The sequence below is a fragment of the Cataglyphis hispanica genome, chromosome 16 (assembly GCF_021464435.1).
Source record: "Cataglyphis hispanica isolate Lineage 1 chromosome 16, ULB_Chis1_1.0, whole genome shotgun sequence".
Taxonomy (NCBI): Eukaryota; Metazoa; Arthropoda; class Insecta; order Hymenoptera; family Formicidae; genus Cataglyphis; species Cataglyphis hispanica.
In genome coordinates, this window is record NC_065969.1 from 5,584,515 (window position 1) to 5,602,137 (window position 17,623).

Sequence of the window (17,623 nt, forward strand, 5' to 3'; positions counted from 1 at the left end):
TACATTGTCGTTTGATTTTTCTTGCAGGTACAGTGACGCATCGATACCAAATGCCGCATCATCAGGAATATCAGACGGATTCGAGCAGCGCTCAGCAGCACGCGATTCTTGGCGGCCACATCGATTCCGGCATGAGTGCTGAGGAAGATCATCAGCAGCAGTTGGAGAAGTATTTCAAGTATTCCCATCCGACGAGTGTGGCACACTCGAGCTTGTCTTCGCAGAGTATGTTGGACAGCAATCATAACTACGCCAGCGATCTGCGCTATTACGGAGCACCGTCCCAATTGGACATATCGAACTCTCAGTGCATCGTTGACGATCAACAGAGCAACAAGGACGCTCGTTGCTCTAACGTCGCGATTGGTCATACTATGGAGCAATATCATCAGAGTCTAGAAGTGTCCAAATATCCGGATCACTCGGCTTCGCAACAACAGCATCAACAACCGCAATCGCAACAGCAGCAGCCTCAGAATATGGAACATGTGTCTAAGGCTGATGATGATTTTAGTGTTATACTTGCGGACGTGCGCAAGACTTGCTACAGTAGCTAGTGTTTCTTCTTTTACGGATACGTTTTTAGGATTGATAGACTGACGAGTGGGTTTGATGGTTGACGTGAGGACAGTTGTTTCAGATCGTGATTGGAAAAAACAAGAGACGCTTGTACACATTTTACGTCATCGTGCTTGGTGCTACCCAAAATATATCAAAATATTTTTATCTCGCGATAGAAGGTACGTTCTCTTCTTGTCAACTTCAAAAGTAATATTTTAATTCTGAATCTTTACAAGTGAAAGATATTGATTTGTAACTCGATTTATTTAATTCTAGCATGGGCAACATTTAATTTTTATCTTTTAAAATTTTATCTATCTTTCCATATTTCTTTGTGTATAAAAATATGGTCTCTCTTATAGATTTCAGTTCATTGAAGTTCATTCACATCGAGTCAATAACATATAATTATCATCTGTCGAGCTGAGATAAACGAAATAGTAAAACAAAACTAAGATATGAAATGTTATAAAAATGTGTAATATCAATAATATATTGAACATATTGACCAATATTATCAAATTTTTTAATTACCGCGCATGTTAATAATATTTTATTTTATTTGAATTATACAATAAGATTTTGAGTAAAAATTTAAAAAATCGCTGAAATAATTATCTATTTTTATATTAACATAAATTTAGACGATCTCATATAAAACGTAATGACAGGCTGCTGATGGTGCACGGCTGATTTAATGTAGCATAAAAGTAGAGAGGATTGTACACTTCTGTAGATGTCACTTTCGTAGTTCTCCATTGTCAAAGGTAATATAGTAGCAAAGATAATAGCGAGAGATATTTAAAATTTATATTAAATTAGAAAATTTACATATTAGAAAATGTTTTGCATCAATAAGTATTTTCAGATATTTTTACTCTGCGAGATAACAGCATTTATTTTTATTAAAAGTTATCTGAAAATTTTTTATCATCCAAAAAATCTATTTTTGATATAATGATAGAGATATCTTTAATAAAACTGAAATGTACATGTTCTTGTATTGTTGTATAAAATAAATTGTTTTCTTGCTCACATTAGAGTGATATTTCTACTGTGCATATTGCACATTAAGTTTAGTAAAAATACGAATGATGCAAAACATCTTTGATATGTATAGAGATGTGTAAAGAAGTTTGGGTTAAACTAAATTATTAATATTATTATTTTGCTATTAATAATTAAGATTATTATTATTGTATCGTACTTAATAGAACCAATTATGAACAAACATTTATCTGCATATATTCTTCTACAAGAATATCCCTCTACAAAAGATATAATTCTCTATTATCGAGTTTATCATTGTTACATATTGTTTACTTTATTATAATGCACATATGATAGATGTAGCATATGTATGACGTGTATACATATATTATATTACAAGTATATTACAAAATATTATATGCTCTTCATATATCACACTTTAAAACGAGAAAATTTCCATCAAGAAATTTGATACATGATAAATTTATAGTGAACTTTTTGAAAAACTTTAATATTTTTTTGTATGTGCGAAATAATAATGTACAAATAAATACATTTTAATTAAGCATGTACTAAAAATAATATTTCACAGGATAATATTTCAAAATTACATATTAAAACACATCTATGTGTATGTATATTAATTCTTTTTATTAAATATATATAAAAAATATGTGTATAAGATACAACATTATATGTAAAGCTGAAATCATACATAGTGTAGTAATAACCATAAATTACATCAAAGGTTTGATACAGAGTGATTAAACATTAATAAATATTTTTCATTTTCCATATATATACACATAATTGTGCTTCTGATATCTGAGAAGTTCTCATAATTGGGGTGTATAAAATCTTTTTTATTACACATACAAACAAATATAATATATTTATATTAATTAAATTACAGGCACATCAAGAAAGTAAATATTAAATAAATCATTATAAATATTTTATAATCTTTCATTTATATAGAGAAATTCTCTCTTATTGCACATATCGCCCTTTTCTATTATTTATTATGCATATAAAGTTATTTAATTATTAAGTTATTAATTGAAATTAATCTTGAAAGTTCTGCTGAATCTATATACATATTTCTGTACAAATAGTAATATTATTTTATATATTCACAAATTTATTCTGTACTTACATGTTTTATGTATTAATCCCCATTGATTTACATATCTATTTAACAAAATTGTGCGATGTTTACATGTTGCTTTACTATTGCAATATTTATGGTATATATAAATGATGCCAATGTTATCTAATGCAAATTATCAAGCATCCATAGCAGAATTGAGATTTTAATAATCTAAACAAAGAAATGAAAAATGAATGTTTTATTAACAAAGGTTTTTTCATTTGAAGTTATAGTTTTTTAAAAGTTGTTTCTTTATCTGAAAATTATGTAACATTTTTTAATCATTACTTTGTCACTTAATAACTTTTTAAATTGATTAGTAATAAATTCGATTATTAGAATCTTATTTGCCTAATCCCAGCTCTGTTATCAATATAATGTGTCATAAATGTTTTGATTTATTACACTTTTGCGTCTTCTATTTTTGCATCATCATAAATGCTGTGTAACTAAATGACACCAAATACCGCTAGATATTTATTATAAATGTTTCGCAAATGTCGGATTTCAAGCGTAAGTATACATAATTGTATTCTCACATTGTATTCTCCCGTATTTGAATAATTTCTTTCTTATTATAAATGCAATGTATACAATGTATAGATTTTTATGCTTAGAGAGCATAATAGTTTAACCATTAAACATTAAATGGACAGATTTTGCAGTCTTATTCACAATGATTCATTAAATAATCTCTCATTCAAACAGGCAAAGACATTTGTTACAGATTGTTGATATTCAAAGTATCAATTAATATTAATATTAAAGTATGATTTAATAATATTCTTATAAAGTCTTGCATATACACATACATACAATGCTGCAAATCTTATATTGACTGTACAATTATTTCAACTATTAATACAAGAATTTATATGTACATTCTTAGATCAGACCTGTTAGATATTTACGTTTTATCGTTATTTGTATGTCTCTGCATATGTGCCTGCATATAATATCTACACAATTAGAACTTATAATGTACACATGTACAATGTATAAATGGCAGCTTTACAAATCATGCATATAAAACTCTACGTATAAATTATGTTCATATTTCTGTTTGTTCAAGAAATTAAATAAAATATTTCTAAATTTTTGAATGGATTATTTGTAACATATATAGAGAATAATATGGAGAATATTCTAGATGTGCAAATCGAAATTAGATATTATTACTGGAATGGCATCACTCTTGTCGTAGGTATAAATAACAATTATCGGGAATGTGTGTTAAATAAATTTAATGAAAATAAAAACATATTTATAGAAATCTTTTGGAATATATAGTGATTGATCACAGGAAACAATGTTCTATGTATATATCTCTATCTGTGGATATTATTTGCATTTTCTAAATTTTCTATAGAGAAAGATTAATTCTACAAAAGTAGAATTAGAAATAACATATTAACATATTTTATTACAAATCTTGGAATGTATTGAACACCAAAATTCCGATACATTTAAGTGAAAAAATATCCATTCTTGTGAATATGGAAAAATGTTACAAATATCCATTCTTACAGTAAAATATATATCTACATAATTATATAAATTATATAAATCATATATAAATTATATAAATTATGTATTTGACATAACTTCCATCAGAGAAAAGATACAATAAAAATTATTTTGTATCTTCTTACCACAAATTCTTTCAGAATATGACTTATATATTTATTGTTATACATTTTTTCCCAGAGACCCAGTATATAAATCTAATGCAAAAATATTTTTGCTTGATTTGCTTTGGTTTTAATAATAATTATATAATCTAAAATTAAAAAAAATATATAACAATGATTTTTTATATTCAAATTATTTTTTGCAAAGAAAATTGTTAGAAATTAAAATTAGTTCGTATTTCTGCCATGGAAAAAAATACAAAAAATTATTAATATATACATAAATTCACATTATATATATGTAATAATGGAATATTAGAAGTCTTAGTTTGTTCTTCTCCAAATTGTTTGATATTCTAACTACTTATAATATTCTCGAGAACTTTTTTGTGTTTCATTTGTTCCTGACATAATTCTCTTATTCTCTTTTCCAGTTTCTTTTCTATTATAGTGCATGCATTAATATTTTCAATTCATATTAAAAATTTCAATCTACAGTGTCCTTATATGTCATTCATCCCACAAGCAATTCTGTTTCATTTTAGAATAATATGAAAATATAAAACATTTCTTACAGGTTTTTATACCACATCGATAAGTGCTAGCTATTTTCTTGCCATCAGACTTTCCTTTGCAGAATTTTAGACCACACGGATACCAACCAATACATAACTCCAAAGAACATGTGCAAGATGCCCAGAGATTTGATGTGTCAGCGCATTTGGAGACCAATAGTGATCTTGTGTCATTTGTGCCTGATTGTGACACAGTTGTAAAGTTATATACAGCTGCCATGAGTAACTCTTCTGAAGAACCTTCGCAATATCATAAACATTACATGATAGCTTTACAGTTAATTATTATCTAATTTATAATATACAAATGTAAGACTAACAGTACTATATTAATTTGACAGATAATTACCTGGTCTTTGAATCCACTGTTTTATATCATCATTCCTAGTATAAGTTGATCCAGCTGCTTCCGTGCAAAGTGTAGCAACATGCTTAGAGATCTCTTTAGATTGAGATACATCCAGAAATAAGTCCATTGTATAATTGACATGACCTCTGTCTTCTTCTGCTACACGTACAGTGCCTGGATTTTTCTGACGCAGTTTAGACATTGCGTCAGATGATATAAAATCTACTTTATAAAAATGATTCACAAAACACATGACTTGATATTGATTTTGTCCGCGTTCCTCTTCACCGAGTACTAAAGCTTTTATAACTTGAACTTCCTATAATTTATGTGATCAATAAAGAACATACAGTTTTTAACAATAATTTATCAGAAAATTCATTTTATATTTAAGAAACACTTACATTTTTAAAATCAATGAGTTGTGTGACTAGCGTGCCATCGGAACGTTGGAATTCTAGAGTAATCGAATCTTCCGTAACATTAGATGAGATTGTTTCTAAAAGAATATCACCACCCTGTAAATAAAGTATAGTTTATTTAATATTAATAATAATATTATTCCTTTAAAGTCTAGATCAATTTGTTGTAGAAAAAATATCCTTATGTCAAAGAATATTAAAGATTAATTCGAAAAATACACTCCTATAATAATTAATTATCGGAAAGAGATGATATTTTTTTATTAAAGTTTTGCGTAAAACAGTGGTATTTGTATTGTTTATTATTGATAGAGGTGCGCGGTTATATATATTATCGTACCTGATTTTTGACGTTTATGAGCAAATGTGTAGTGCACACATGGCAAAAGTATTGCAATACGACGCAAGTCGCGAGAAATTCGTTGAGTCTCTTCATTGTCGCATGTTGTTACTATCTCCTCGTCTGAGCCGATAGCGATGAACCGATATTTGTACTTATGAAAAAAATCACTTCATTGAATATAACCTAACGTAGCAAACAGCTGTCTTTTCACATCCTTTCATGGCCACCATGTTTTCGGTTCTCGGCCAAGCAACCAATGGATATAAAGAGACAAAAGTTTGCTTTTTCTTAAAATTGAAACGCAAAGTTTGTATATCTTATGTCGTAACAAGGATAATATTGTGGTTTAGAATAATCAAAATTATCTAACAAAAAATATGATAGGAAGATGAAAAAGAATGACAGATGATAAAGACTGATATTTGTATTAGAAAAAAGAAAAGAATCGAAGATGAAAAATAATTAAGTGATCTTACAGAAATAATATTGCTTTAATATATATTTTTTGATATCTGATTCTACATTTATCATTATTATTGAAACGAAATATTCATATGATTTTACGATTTCATCACTTTTTATGCATACTTCTTGTACTATCGCGGACGCTGCAAAAAGTGAATACTCTGTCTTCCTCACTTATTCTCACTGCACGCAGTCGATGACATTTCTTTCGAGGACTTACTCGGTACAGTGTTCTCTCTACAAATCAAATATGTTATATCTTGTTATATCTTGTGATACTTAGAGGGAAAGAGTGCGCGAGATACACTTACGATAATTGCAAATGTAACGCCGATAAAATGCTTGGGATCTCCGGTAGTCGCACAGGCTTCAAGTCGTATACTTTCAAATGAGCGTAAACAGGAATCTATAAATATATTTTTTGTTAATAAAGATGTTGGTTGAGAGATAAAATTTAATATAATTAGTTAATATAATCCCTTTAGATATATCATTGAATCTTACATGCAATAGAGACGTATCTAAGATCGTGGATGGTACATAACTCGTTGGCAAATCAGGAAGTTGATAATGACAACCAAGTATTGGGAATTGCAGTTCTTTACCGTAATTTACATCAAATTGATCAAATTTTCTCTTCGATTCCGAATGATTTATAAAAGGAACAACTTGAATTTGTTGTTCCACTTCTTTGCTGTTAGGAATGTTCATGTCTGCGATGGAAATATCTATAAGATATATTCATAGAATAAAATATATAATGATGATATTTTTATTAAAGACAAAGTCGCATACTTACCGATAAAATATAGCTTATTATTTTATTAATGTATTAAATATATTTTTGACTGTTAACAGACGTTTTTTGTAACCTGAACATACATTGTAACGTGTGTCATTTGATGTGTTTGATCGATATATGTGCGTAACATTATATTTATAAATGGAAGATTGGCAATTATTTCTTCTAGATTAAAATTTTTTTTCTAATTTAGAAAATAATAATAATTTGAAATATGAAATAATCAATCAACTGGTTGTTTCCAAAGATTTGTACATAAATATTTCTTTTATATATATATATATATATATATATATATATATATATATATGATACTTATTTTAATATTTATCATTACAAAAATATTAATTTATAGAAAAAAAGTGCGAAAAAGATATTAATCATATTAAAAATATTAATTATATTAATCTGATGTAAAATAAGAATATTAATATAATAAATAATCTTTGAAATCAACACAGTTTAAAATCAATAATTGTTATTTTTTGTACATCATTTAAAAAAATAAATTAAAATATTATATTTTATAAGATAGAAATTTATTTTCTTTATTTATTAATTTTTTTGTGTAGAAATATAATTATATTTAATTAATTATATTTAATTAAGAAAAATCATGTGTTATTAGCAGCGCATTGTTTATCAAAGAAAGAGATTATTCAAATAGATTTAATTGTAGCGTTTATTTGTATTATTAGGAATACATAAAAATTTGCTTTATTTTCAAGATGCAACTGACTCATGTCCATTTGACAATGCAAGGAGATTATATACTATTTAATTCAAAGCAACAATATGTTCTTTTAATGTATAACAAATCAAATAGTCTTATAATGCCGTGCTTGTCTGCTTACGACGATTGAATAAAATAGAGATGATGATAGACATTGGTATAGACATCAGGTACACCAACAGCACAAGGTTGAGACCAAGAGACAACGCCGACTTGCTTGCCATTAGCTACCAAAGGGCCACCACTGTCACCCTAAGAAATATAGAAAAATGTGTTAATTTTTTATTTTATTTTATCTTGTAACAATTGAATTGTACAAGTTATAGCAGATTATTCATCAAGGTAAAGGAAATTATTCTCGACAAATATATATTTAACAAATGTTATTAATTCCTTACCATACAAGCACCAATTCCACGACGATTGTACGCGCACAAGTGAGAGTTAGTCAAAGTCGCACCATAGTGGCTCTGCCGACATTGAGTCTGCGAGACCACATTTTGATGCATTTTTAGAAGAGTCCGTGCGGGCGGTCCCTTTGCGCTTGTCAGACCCCATCCAGACAAAATAGTCAGCGTACCAGGAGCTGGCACAGAGTCGGCCAAAGCGATAGGAGATTGATATTGATTGAATTGAATTGGCGTTTTGAGCTGAAACGATGAAAATAGATAAATGAGTGATTGAAATAGAAGAAACAAAATGGGGAAGAAACTCTTTGATCAAATTATGTTATTATAATATATTGTCTTACTGTGATCACAGCGATATCATTTTCCCAAGAATATGCCGCACCGTCCTTGTAATTTGGATGTTCTCGAACATTTTGCACAGCGTAGAATTGTCCTCTAGTAGGATCAATGGTTCCGCAGAGAATACGGAAATTATTATAAGGTGCTCTTACAGAGCCATGTACGCAGTGCGCAGCGGTCAATATCTTGTTATTAGCAATGATAGAACCGCCGCAGAAATGTCGGCCATTTAAATTCAAGGAGCATTGCCATGGGAATTCACCTAATGAGGCAGGAGTACCGCCGACAATCGCCTCAGGTTCGTCAGCGAACGTCTCTAAAAATCAATGTATGTGACAATTATATGTGGCTCTTACAAAGCGACAGATACGTATGATTTTAGAGTAGTTGATAAATAAGAAAGCTGAACACAAAATGTTTATTAAAAGCAAAAGTGAAAAAAGTATTATATTTTATTGAACTCTAATACAATGTGGCTTTACTTACGTTGCGTGAAAACGCCGATCAACACGAAAACCGCTAATGGCAACATGCTGGATAATTAATAGAAGCCAAGTCGAAAATAAAATTGAGAATGAAGACAACTCTTTCTGTTTCCTTTTTATATTGGATTCATCTCTGTGTTTGATTTCGGCGAACAGCTGTCTACATTTATTACAGTAAATAAACGCAATGACGTCTCTATTTTGCATTTTGATGAGGCAAATATGAGATAATTAAAGATTGCTGTCTTAATTACATGACATATGAAGTTAATGAGAAAGAATGTTAAAACATATATTAATAATGATGTAATGATTAAATATAATAATGATAATAATTGAAGAGATATATAATTGAAATATATCTCTATCATAATTGCAGAATCAATTATTAATCTGGATTAAATATCAAAAAATTTAAAAATAATGTATTTGGCTGAATAAATTATTAACCAATAACATAAATTGAAATAATGAATTTAATAAATGACTGGTAAAGAACAAATTTTTTTTTACTACAAAGAACACAATTTAAACATTCTTTATATTTTTCTCTTTTTCTGTTACTCTTTTGGCCGGATAATAAGTGTAATAAATCTTTAGCCTTTAAAATTATATCGGTTGAATAATAACCGATTTTTAAGTTTTAAGCTTCAAGAGCTGGGATCTGGTCAGCTGGTTTAAGCTCGTTAAAGTTTATTGTTAGAGATTAGAGATTTAGGCAGCGCGGGAAATAGTTTTGATAGGAAACTATGTCATATTTTAAAGAAGGTTAAACTTATATTATAAAGCTTACTACACCTATTGTACATCCAGTTTTAATAAAGGTACAAATATGTGATTTCTGTTATGTATATAAATTTTAGGAACTACAAAAAAAATTTTGTAATTAATCATTTTGTGGAATTAATAATTGAGCAAACATTAAAAAAGCTTTTTTTTATTAAATTAAATTCTATTATGTACGCGCATATATTTTAATTCTTATTAAAAAATTAAATTATATTATATTTTTTCTTAATAAAAATTTTTATAGGCATTTTATACATTTATTAAAGAAATATCAATCTGTTAGATTTAATCATAATGTTTATTTATTAACATTCAAAATACATAAGTTTCTTTGATTTTTAAGATGCAATTGATGCAATTGTGTGCATTTTGACATCGCAATAACATATTCTTTCGGTGCATGAACTTAAATGATAAATCGGATAGGTTTATGTTAGTTTATGCCTCATATCGTGCCAAGATGTGTCTGCCTATGCTGATATAATGAAGCTGTAGAAATTAGCGACGTTGGTATAGACATCTGGTTGACCAAGAGCGCATGGAGCAACCCAAGAGGTAATACCATATTGTACGCCGTTAGCGACCAGAGGACCACCACTGTCACCCTAAAAAATGCAAAGAAACATTTTCATTAATTTTTTATATAACTTAATTTCGTAACCATTTTCAACAGTCATAAAAACTAATGGATTAATCATCTACCAGAATATAAGAGATTATTTTCATATTCAATGATGGACTTTACTGGATACTCACCTGGCAAGCACCAATTCCACGACGGTTCAAAGTGCATAAGTGACTGTTACTCATAGGCATACCACGGTGTGCCTGCTGGCATTGATTCAGTGGTACAAAGGACTGGTTCATCTTCAGAAGATATCGCGAAGTTGGTCCATTTGCTTTTGTCATGCCCCATCCGGCCAAAGTAAATACCGTACCGAGAGCTGGCTGGGATGTGGCAAGGGCAATGGGAGCTTGATATTGATTGTATTGAATTGGTTTTTGAAGCTGAAAGGATAAAAACAGATAAATAAATAATTGAAATAAAAGCAACAAAATGAGGAAGAAATTACTGGACCAAAATATATTTTGTAATATATCGACTTACAGTGATCACAGCGACATCACACTTCCAAGCACTACTTTGTTTGCCGTCATAACACGGATTTATTCGAATGGATTGCACGGCATGCACTTCTCCTGTATAGTAATCGATAGTTCCAGTAACAATTACTAATTGGCTAATAATTCTTATGAAATCTACGCAGTGAGCAGCAGTCAATATCTTGGTAGGACCAATGATGGAACCGCCGCAGACATGTGAACCTTGATAACGCAAGGAGACTTGATATTTGAATTCGCCTGGTGCGGCAGGCGTACCACCGACAATCGCCTCAGGTTCATCAGCGAACGTCTCTGTAAATTGCGGTATATTATATGTATATAGCTCTCATAAATACATATATGATTTTAGGACATTTGATGAAAGTAGTAAGATATGAACAAAATATTTATCAAAAACAACAATAACGAAAATAATATTTTATCAAATTATACGATTTAGTTTCACTTACGTGGCGCGAGAACGCCGACAAACAAGAAAATCGCTAACGGCAACATATTTGACAATTAATACGAGCCAGGTCGAAAATAAAACCGAGAATAAAGACAAGAATTTCTGTTCCCTTTTATATTTAATTCATATCTGTTTATGACCTCGGCGAACAGCTGGTCACATTTTTGACGGTAAATAAACGCATGATGCTTGAGATAGGTATGAAAAAATGGACACAGACTTAATTATGTAACATATGAGTTAAATGAGAAAAAAAGATAAACATACGATAACAGCGTAATGATTAAAATGTACAATAATGATGATTAAATATTAATAATGGTGATAATTAACTAAAGGTATCTAAAATATGTCTTTATTATAAGAGACTTGTATATTTATACTACAATATGTATTTTAATGCATGTTTTACATTATATTTACATTATTAATATTATATATGATTAAGGATGTTGTGGATGTACAATAATAGCCAAAAATTGTCAAAATTAAAAAGAAAACATGTTTCTTACTTTTATACTGTTTAAAAAATTAAAAAAATAAATTCGGGTTATGAAAAAAATTAAAGTATTACAAAATAATATGGATTTTGACGTCTTCCTAAAAGAAAATAATTGTAATTAATATTTTTCCTAATTTATGGCAAAAATTTTTGATTGTAAATATCCTCTGAAATCAACTGTAAAAAACAATGAAAAATGAGTAATTTGCAGAAAGAGAAAACGAGACAGATAATATTTTTTTACATTTTTTTAGTAAATAACTTTTAAACGAATTAATGGATCTAAATCAAGTTTTGCACAAATATTTATTAGAATTTTCTTAATATATGTAAAAATTTTTATTTTATTGGTAATATTTTTTCTTTGTCAAATTTGTTGTCAAAATTTCTTTGTCAAAATTGCTACAATACGTGATTTTCCATAAGAATCAATAGTAACTTTAAATTAAAATAACTTCTAAACCATTAAAAGAATTGTGCTTAGTTTTTGCAAATGTTCAGAAGAAATAGTAGAACAATCTATGAAATTTTAATGCTTTTGTTAGTATTTCGATATATGTCACATACATCCTTAAGTCTTTTTATAAGACATTTTCATTACAGAAAAAAAACATGTTATTTCAGTTGGTTTTTATCAAAACATATGACTTTTAACTTAATTGTATTTAACGTTGAATGACTTTTGATACGTTTTATTTACTAAATTCAAAGTAGCAGCTGTGTGAATGTAAATAATAATCTTGAAAGACTCTAATAAGAAACATTCAAGTAAAAAAAGAACTGGTATGTTTATGATGTCGTTTAAAAGAGAGATTTAAATTTTAAATATTATTTACAATATTATTTATTTAAGTATTATATTATAATATTTGGAAATATATTGTATTGTATTTATAATATAAATTAATATAAATTTTAATGCATATGTGCGTACATGTAAAAATTAACAACGATTTAATGGCTTTAAGATTATATTTATATTAAATTTTTAAATCACATTTAATTGAATAAGTTAATATTATGAATATATTAATATAATAATATATTTATTATGATATTATATTATCATGATATTATATTAATTAATCATATGTATCATTGAATAAATTTAAACAAATATTAAAATTAAACTATTTCATGATTATTATATTGTTAACAATATATTTTTTAATTTATACCTTAGAATTTATATATGCTAAATTTTAATTAAGCATCTTTAATTGTAGCAGCACTGATCTTATTGCTTATTTTTTTTTAATTATAATTATATACTATGTAAACGAAAGAAAGAAAATAATAATAATAATGTTAGAGTTTTTGATATTGTAATGCTCTTGAAGATTTTATTTGCGCTCCGTCTTATATCTAATAATATTTTTTTTGCTTTATCAATTTAAAAAAATTAAATTTTAAACAATTAAATTTTAAACAGTTTAAAGTTTTAGGTTTTAAATATCAGTGATGCTTTGCGGTTTTTGAATTTTAATTTTAATATCCATCTTTTATTTTATTTTATTATATTTTTTAAATATTTTAATAATATTACAGATTTTAAATGTTCTCTAATTGCCGACATTTCAACAGTTCGTCACTGGAAACGTATTCTGAAATATTAGGAAAGTAACAGGAATACATGATCGAGTTGGAGGTAGCACAACTAGCAAAGTTTTCAACCACAATTTATCGACCGTTGAAAAGTAATAGGAAAGTATATCAGGAAAGAGGTGGCACAAAACACTAATAAATTATCGACAGTCGGAAACTATTAGGAGAATATATGAGTAAAGAAGTGACATATATATTATTTGCTCATATTGATAATTTACAGTTCTTCGCTGGAAATATATTCTGAAACATTAGGAAAATAACAGGAATATATGATCGAGTTGGAGGTAGCACAAACTAGCAAAGTTTCTCTATTCTTTGCTGGAAACATATTCTGAAATATTAGGAAAGTAACAGGAATACATGATCGAGTTGGAGGTAGCACAAACTAGCAAAGTTTCTCAATTCTTCGCTGGAAACATATTCTGAAATATTAGGAAAGTAACAGGAATACATGATCGAGTTGGAGGTAGCACAAACTAGCAAAGTTTCTCAATTCTTCGCTGGAAACATATTCTGAAATATTAAGAAAGTAACAGGAATACATGATCGAGTTGGAGGTAGCACAAATTAGCAAAGTTTCTCTATTCTTCGCTGGAAACATATTCTGAAATATTAGGAAAGTAACAGGAATATATGATCGAGTTGGAGGTAGCACAACTAGCAAAGTTTTCAACCACAATTTATCGACCGTTGAAAAGTATTAGGAGAATATATCAGGAAAAAGGTGACACAGTTATTATTTGCAAGTAGTATATTACAGTATCGACAGTCGATGAAATTATTCCGTCGGTAATTTTAGATTCAGTTAGCGTTACCTCCTATCTCATCATGTTCGCCTAATACTTTCCTAATAAATTTCGGAATATATTTGCGGCTCGAATCACCAACATCGTGTGAATATCAACTTCGGTAATCCGCGAACTATAAACATTGAAATTCTAAAATATTAGCAATATATCCAACGAATATAATCAGATAAGAGATAGTACTAATTAAAAATTCAAAAACTGAATTACAGTCACTCTTAAAATCTTAAGTCTAAAGATAGTTTATTCGACAAAAATATAAATTTTCATGGATTAAATAAAAGAAGAAAAATTTAGAATGTCGAAAAATGTCTTGAAAAATTTAGAATGTCGAATCTTGCATAAAATCTACGATTTTTAATATAAAAAAATTTCTTTTTTAGAGGTCAAATTGTCATTAAATACTGCAGACTCTAAAAAGACATATTCTTTTATTAGATATCAGAATATTATATGCAATTATGAATCCTTTATAAATCAAATATATTATCGCCATATTCAATATAAAATCCAGATGCGCATGAGCGTTCTGCGCATATTGTGGCAGGTCACGCAGCACAGAGGCAGTGTGGCTATTCAACATAATCAATTAACAGTTGGTTTCCAGTGTGTGTGAGGTTAGACAATTTTTTGCGTCGGTTCAAGCACGTGTAAATATACTGGAGTGCTTGTGTAACGTCGGTCTCGTGAAAAATGACACAAGTCGTGCACGAAGACAACGAATTAAAAAGATTGCTCAATAATCCAGCGAAAAATGCGTGCGAAGATGGATCCATGGCTCCGCCGTTATCGGTAAGCTATAAAATACATCACACTACATGTGTGAAATTTCTAAAATAATATAAATTTCATTTGTAGACCAATGTGCCAAGACCAAGCACATCGCAAAATATTAATCCACAATCGACGATGTGCCCAATGACACCAGCTAACAGTGCAAAGGACGTTTGGGAGCCTTGCCTACAGTGAGTCTTGAATGTTTACATTGCATACATATTGTGATACTCGTCTCGCTATGCATTATGTGTAATATCATTCCTTAAAGTTGATTTTTGTATTATTTTTGCAGAAATGTAGTCTCAACAGTTAACTTACAGACAGAATTGAAACTCACTTATATTAACATAAGAACGAGGAATTCTGAATATAATCCAGCAAGGTTTACCGGACTGATAATGAGAATACGGAATCCTAGAGCGACAGCATTAATCTTTAGCTCAGGAAAATTGGTATGCACTGGTGCAAGAAGTGAGGACGATTCACTTTTGGCAGCAAGAAAGTTTGCCAGAATTATTCAAAAACTTGGGTTCCCTGTAAGCCATATTCACAAAAATTTTTTCTTATGTACAAATAATCTTAAGTTTTTAATTACCACACCATACGTTTTTGTATTTCTACAGGTAAAGTTCTCCTCTTTCAAAGTACAAAATATTGTTGCAACATGTGATGTAAAATTTCCAATTAAACTGGAGGGTTTGTATCGGGAGCACGCTCAGTTCTGCAGCTATGAGCCAGAATTATATCCAGGCCTGATATACAGAATATTAAATCCTAGAGTAGTGTTACTGATATTTGTGAATGGTAAAGTTGTATTAACAGGTATGTCTAAATATTTTATCACGTAATATTTTGTAGAGAACGAAAGACACTACAAAGTGAGATATTTTATAAAAGAGGTAAGTTATTTATTTTATATAAATTAGTGTGATATTTTACAGGAGCAAAAAATAGATCCGAACTAAAAAGTGCATTGAATTTTATATATCCAGTATTAATGCAATTCAGAAAGATGTAATCTGTTTATATATAGAACAAAAATGCTGTTATAAACAAATATGATATAAATATATAAAAGTTAATTGTATGACATATATACTAGGTACCTAATATATTTAAAAATTTCTATGAGATGAAAAAAAGAATTTATATTTTGTACGTTTGTACACTTTTTATATAATTATATAAGATGAGCATGTGTAATTGATGTGTTTTATATTCTGCGATTCTATAATGTAATATACGCAATTTATAATTTAGAGATAAAATTATGTTAGAAAATATTTGAAATTATTATTTTTGGCTACAAATTTAGTATATACAATTGTACATATTTTTTTTGCATATTTTACTAATTATGATTAGGATTTACTAATTAAAATTAAAAGAACACACGCTTTTTGTTTATTGTTAAAATATATATATTTCAAAGATAATAAGGAAAATGAACATTGTTATATATGGATATATTATATCAAAATAATACTTGACAAACAGAATAATGCACATATATACCATTTATAAAGTTTTTACTATACCAGGATTATTTTATATGTTGACATTTACATAATAATAAAATTCCTTCATGTATAATTTGAATATTTGGATATGTAAAGTTTAATGGAGTATTCAATCGCTATTGAATATAGGAAATGTTTTATAAATATTGCAAAGTATTTTCAAACTTTGCAAATCTCACAAAACACTTTTATGCATTCTCATGGATTGAAAATATCAATATGTGCCGAAAAATTGTCACTAAACTGAATGAAACTTGTATGAAACTGTAGATTTTATAACGTTAAAATGTATATACGTTTATATAATTATATGTATCTGATAAAATTTCTATACATGTTAACAGCTGTATGAGAAGAAAATGTATCTGTATATATATGTATATACATATAATTTAATGTTAACCGATAAAGAGCCATGGTCCATTTAAGAATTTCGTTCGTGTACATCATCAGACTTTTGGAAAACGTACAATATTTCACAATGTTTAACGCTTTAACGCTGCGTAAATGCGTGTATTTTGTTTATTATTTGATAGGTGAATCGTTTACAACTATTATGAGTTTGACTATTTATGTCAAAATTAAAAGTTTGGTTTTAGATTTTCAATTTCTTTCAGTATACATTCGAAACTTTATGAACTTTAATGAAAAAGTTTATGGTATATGTTTTCATTTTCCCCTCGAGCGATCGTTTGTTTACAGTTTCTGATTAATCAACCACGTGTATACCTTTCTTCGCAGCTATCGGTAATTTCTCCCCTTGAAAAAACGGGTTCTCTTCCTGAAAGAA

The 17,623-nt window shown here is 28.4% G+C and overlaps 5 protein-coding genes and 1 pseudogene across 13 annotated transcripts in view; 2 read left to right on the top strand and 4 right to left on the bottom strand.

Moving 5' to 3' along the window:
• LOC126855659 (putative transcription factor SOX-15) overlaps positions 1–2,527 on the top strand; it is a 40,278-nt gene extending 37,751 nt beyond the window's left edge. For all 5 annotated transcript variants that reach the window (XM_050603503.1, XM_050603502.1, XM_050603501.1 and 2 more), the window contains one exon: positions 28–2,527. In XM_050603503.1, coding sequence (XP_050459460.1) covers positions 28–557 — 530 coding nt within the window. In that variant the 3' untranslated portion in view covers positions 558–2,527. The remainder of the gene's footprint in view (positions 1–27) is intronic.
• Positions 1–17,623, bottom strand: part of LOC126855677 (uncharacterized) — a 168,776-nt gene that overhangs the window by 148,003 nt on the left and 3,150 nt on the right. For 2 of the 3 annotated variants that reach the window (XR_007688279.1, XR_007688280.1), the window contains exon 5: positions 17,474–17,614. Coding sequence is in view for 1 of the 3 variants with exons in the window: in XM_050603535.1 (XP_050459492.1) it covers positions 17,543–17,614 (72 nt within the window). In the remaining 2 variants the exon portion in view is untranslated. Of the gene's footprint in view, positions 1–16,830; positions 17,615–17,623 lie in introns of those variants that run through there. The other variant, XM_050603535.1, reaches the window with a different exon arrangement.
• Positions 2,682–6,723, bottom strand: LOC126855678 (out at first protein). Of its 2 annotated transcripts, XM_050603538.1 has the most exons (5): positions 6,610–6,723; positions 6,019–6,172; positions 5,661–5,774; positions 5,257–5,575; positions 2,682–5,147 (listed from the first exon to the last, which is right to left on the bottom strand). In XM_050603538.1, the coding sequence occupies exons 2-5, from the start codon at positions 6,112–6,114 to the stop codon at positions 4,843–4,845; spliced, it is 834 nt and encodes a 277-aa protein (XP_050459495.1). In that variant the 5' UTR covers positions 6,115–6,172; positions 6,610–6,723; the 3' UTR covers positions 2,682–4,842. The 2 variants fall into 2 exon arrangements, with proteins under 2 accessions (XP_050459495.1, XP_050459493.1); XM_050603536.1 differs by lacking the exon at positions 6,610–6,723 and having other exon boundaries at positions 6,019–6,259.
• On the bottom strand, positions 6,593–7,197 carry LOC126855731 (uncharacterized; annotated as a pseudogene).
• LOC126855732 (transmembrane protease serine 9-like) lies at positions 7,953–11,754 on the bottom strand. Its single transcript, XM_050603595.1, has 9 exons — positions 11,619–11,754; positions 11,153–11,460; positions 10,801–11,052; positions 10,521–10,649; positions 10,049–10,053; positions 9,257–9,303; positions 8,773–9,086; positions 8,420–8,671; positions 7,953–8,273 (listed from the first exon to the last, which is right to left on the bottom strand). Exons 1-9 carry the CDS (start codon positions 11,662–11,664, stop codon positions 8,139–8,141), a joined length of 1,488 nt encoding a protein of 495 aa, XP_050459552.1. The 5' UTR covers positions 11,665–11,754; the 3' UTR covers positions 7,953–8,138.
• Positions 15,088–16,484, top strand: LOC126855680 (uncharacterized). 2 transcript variants are annotated; one of them, XM_050603543.1, is made up of 5 exons: positions 15,088–15,328; positions 15,395–15,501; positions 15,606–15,849; positions 15,937–16,135; positions 16,255–16,484. In XM_050603543.1, the coding sequence occupies exons 1-5, from the start codon at positions 15,230–15,232 to the stop codon at positions 16,329–16,331; spliced, it is 726 nt and encodes a 241-aa protein (XP_050459500.1). In that variant the 5' UTR covers positions 15,088–15,229; the 3' UTR covers positions 16,332–16,484. The 2 variants fall into 2 exon arrangements, with proteins under 2 accessions (XP_050459500.1, XP_050459501.1); XM_050603544.1 differs by having other exon boundaries at positions 15,937–16,139; positions 16,258–16,399.

Excerpts from the sequence above, each read along its gene's own strand:
- LOC126855678 (XM_050603538.1), bottom strand. The coding sequence starts at position 6,114 with ATGAAGAGACTCAACGAATTTCTCGCGACTTGCGTCGTATTGCAATAC. Across the intron at positions 5,775-6,018 it reads TCATAAACGTCAAAAATCAG|GGTGGTGATATTCTTTTAGA; the intron begins GTACGATAATAT and ends CTTTATTTACAG. Across the intron at positions 5,148-5,256 it reads ACAGTGGATTCAAAGACCAG|GTTCTTCAGAAGAGTTACTC; the intron begins GTAATTATCTGT and ends GATATTGCGAAG.
- LOC126855732 (XM_050603595.1), bottom strand. The coding sequence starts at position 11,664 with ATGTTGCCGTTAGCGATTTTCTTGTTTGTCGGCGTTCTCGCGCCAC. Across the intron at positions 9,087-9,256 it reads GATCGGCGTTTTCACGCAAC|AGACGTTCGCTGACGAACCT; the intron begins GTAAGTAAAGCC and ends ATTGATTTTTAG. Across the intron at positions 8,672-8,772 it reads ATGATATCGCTGTGATCACA|CTCAAAACGCCAATTCAATT; the intron begins GTAAGACAATAT and ends TCATCGTTTCAG.
- LOC126855680 (XM_050603543.1), top strand. The coding sequence starts at position 15,230 with ATGACACAAGTCGTGCACGAAGACAACGAATTAAAAAGATTGCTCAAT. Across the intron at positions 15,502-15,605 it reads GTTTGGGAGCCTTGCCTACA|AAATGTAGTCTCAACAGTTA; the intron begins GTGAGTCTTGAA and ends TTATTTTTGCAG. Across the intron at positions 15,850-15,936 it reads TTCAAAAACTTGGGTTCCCT|GTAAAGTTCTCCTCTTTCAA; the intron begins GTAAGCCATATT and ends GTATTTCTACAG.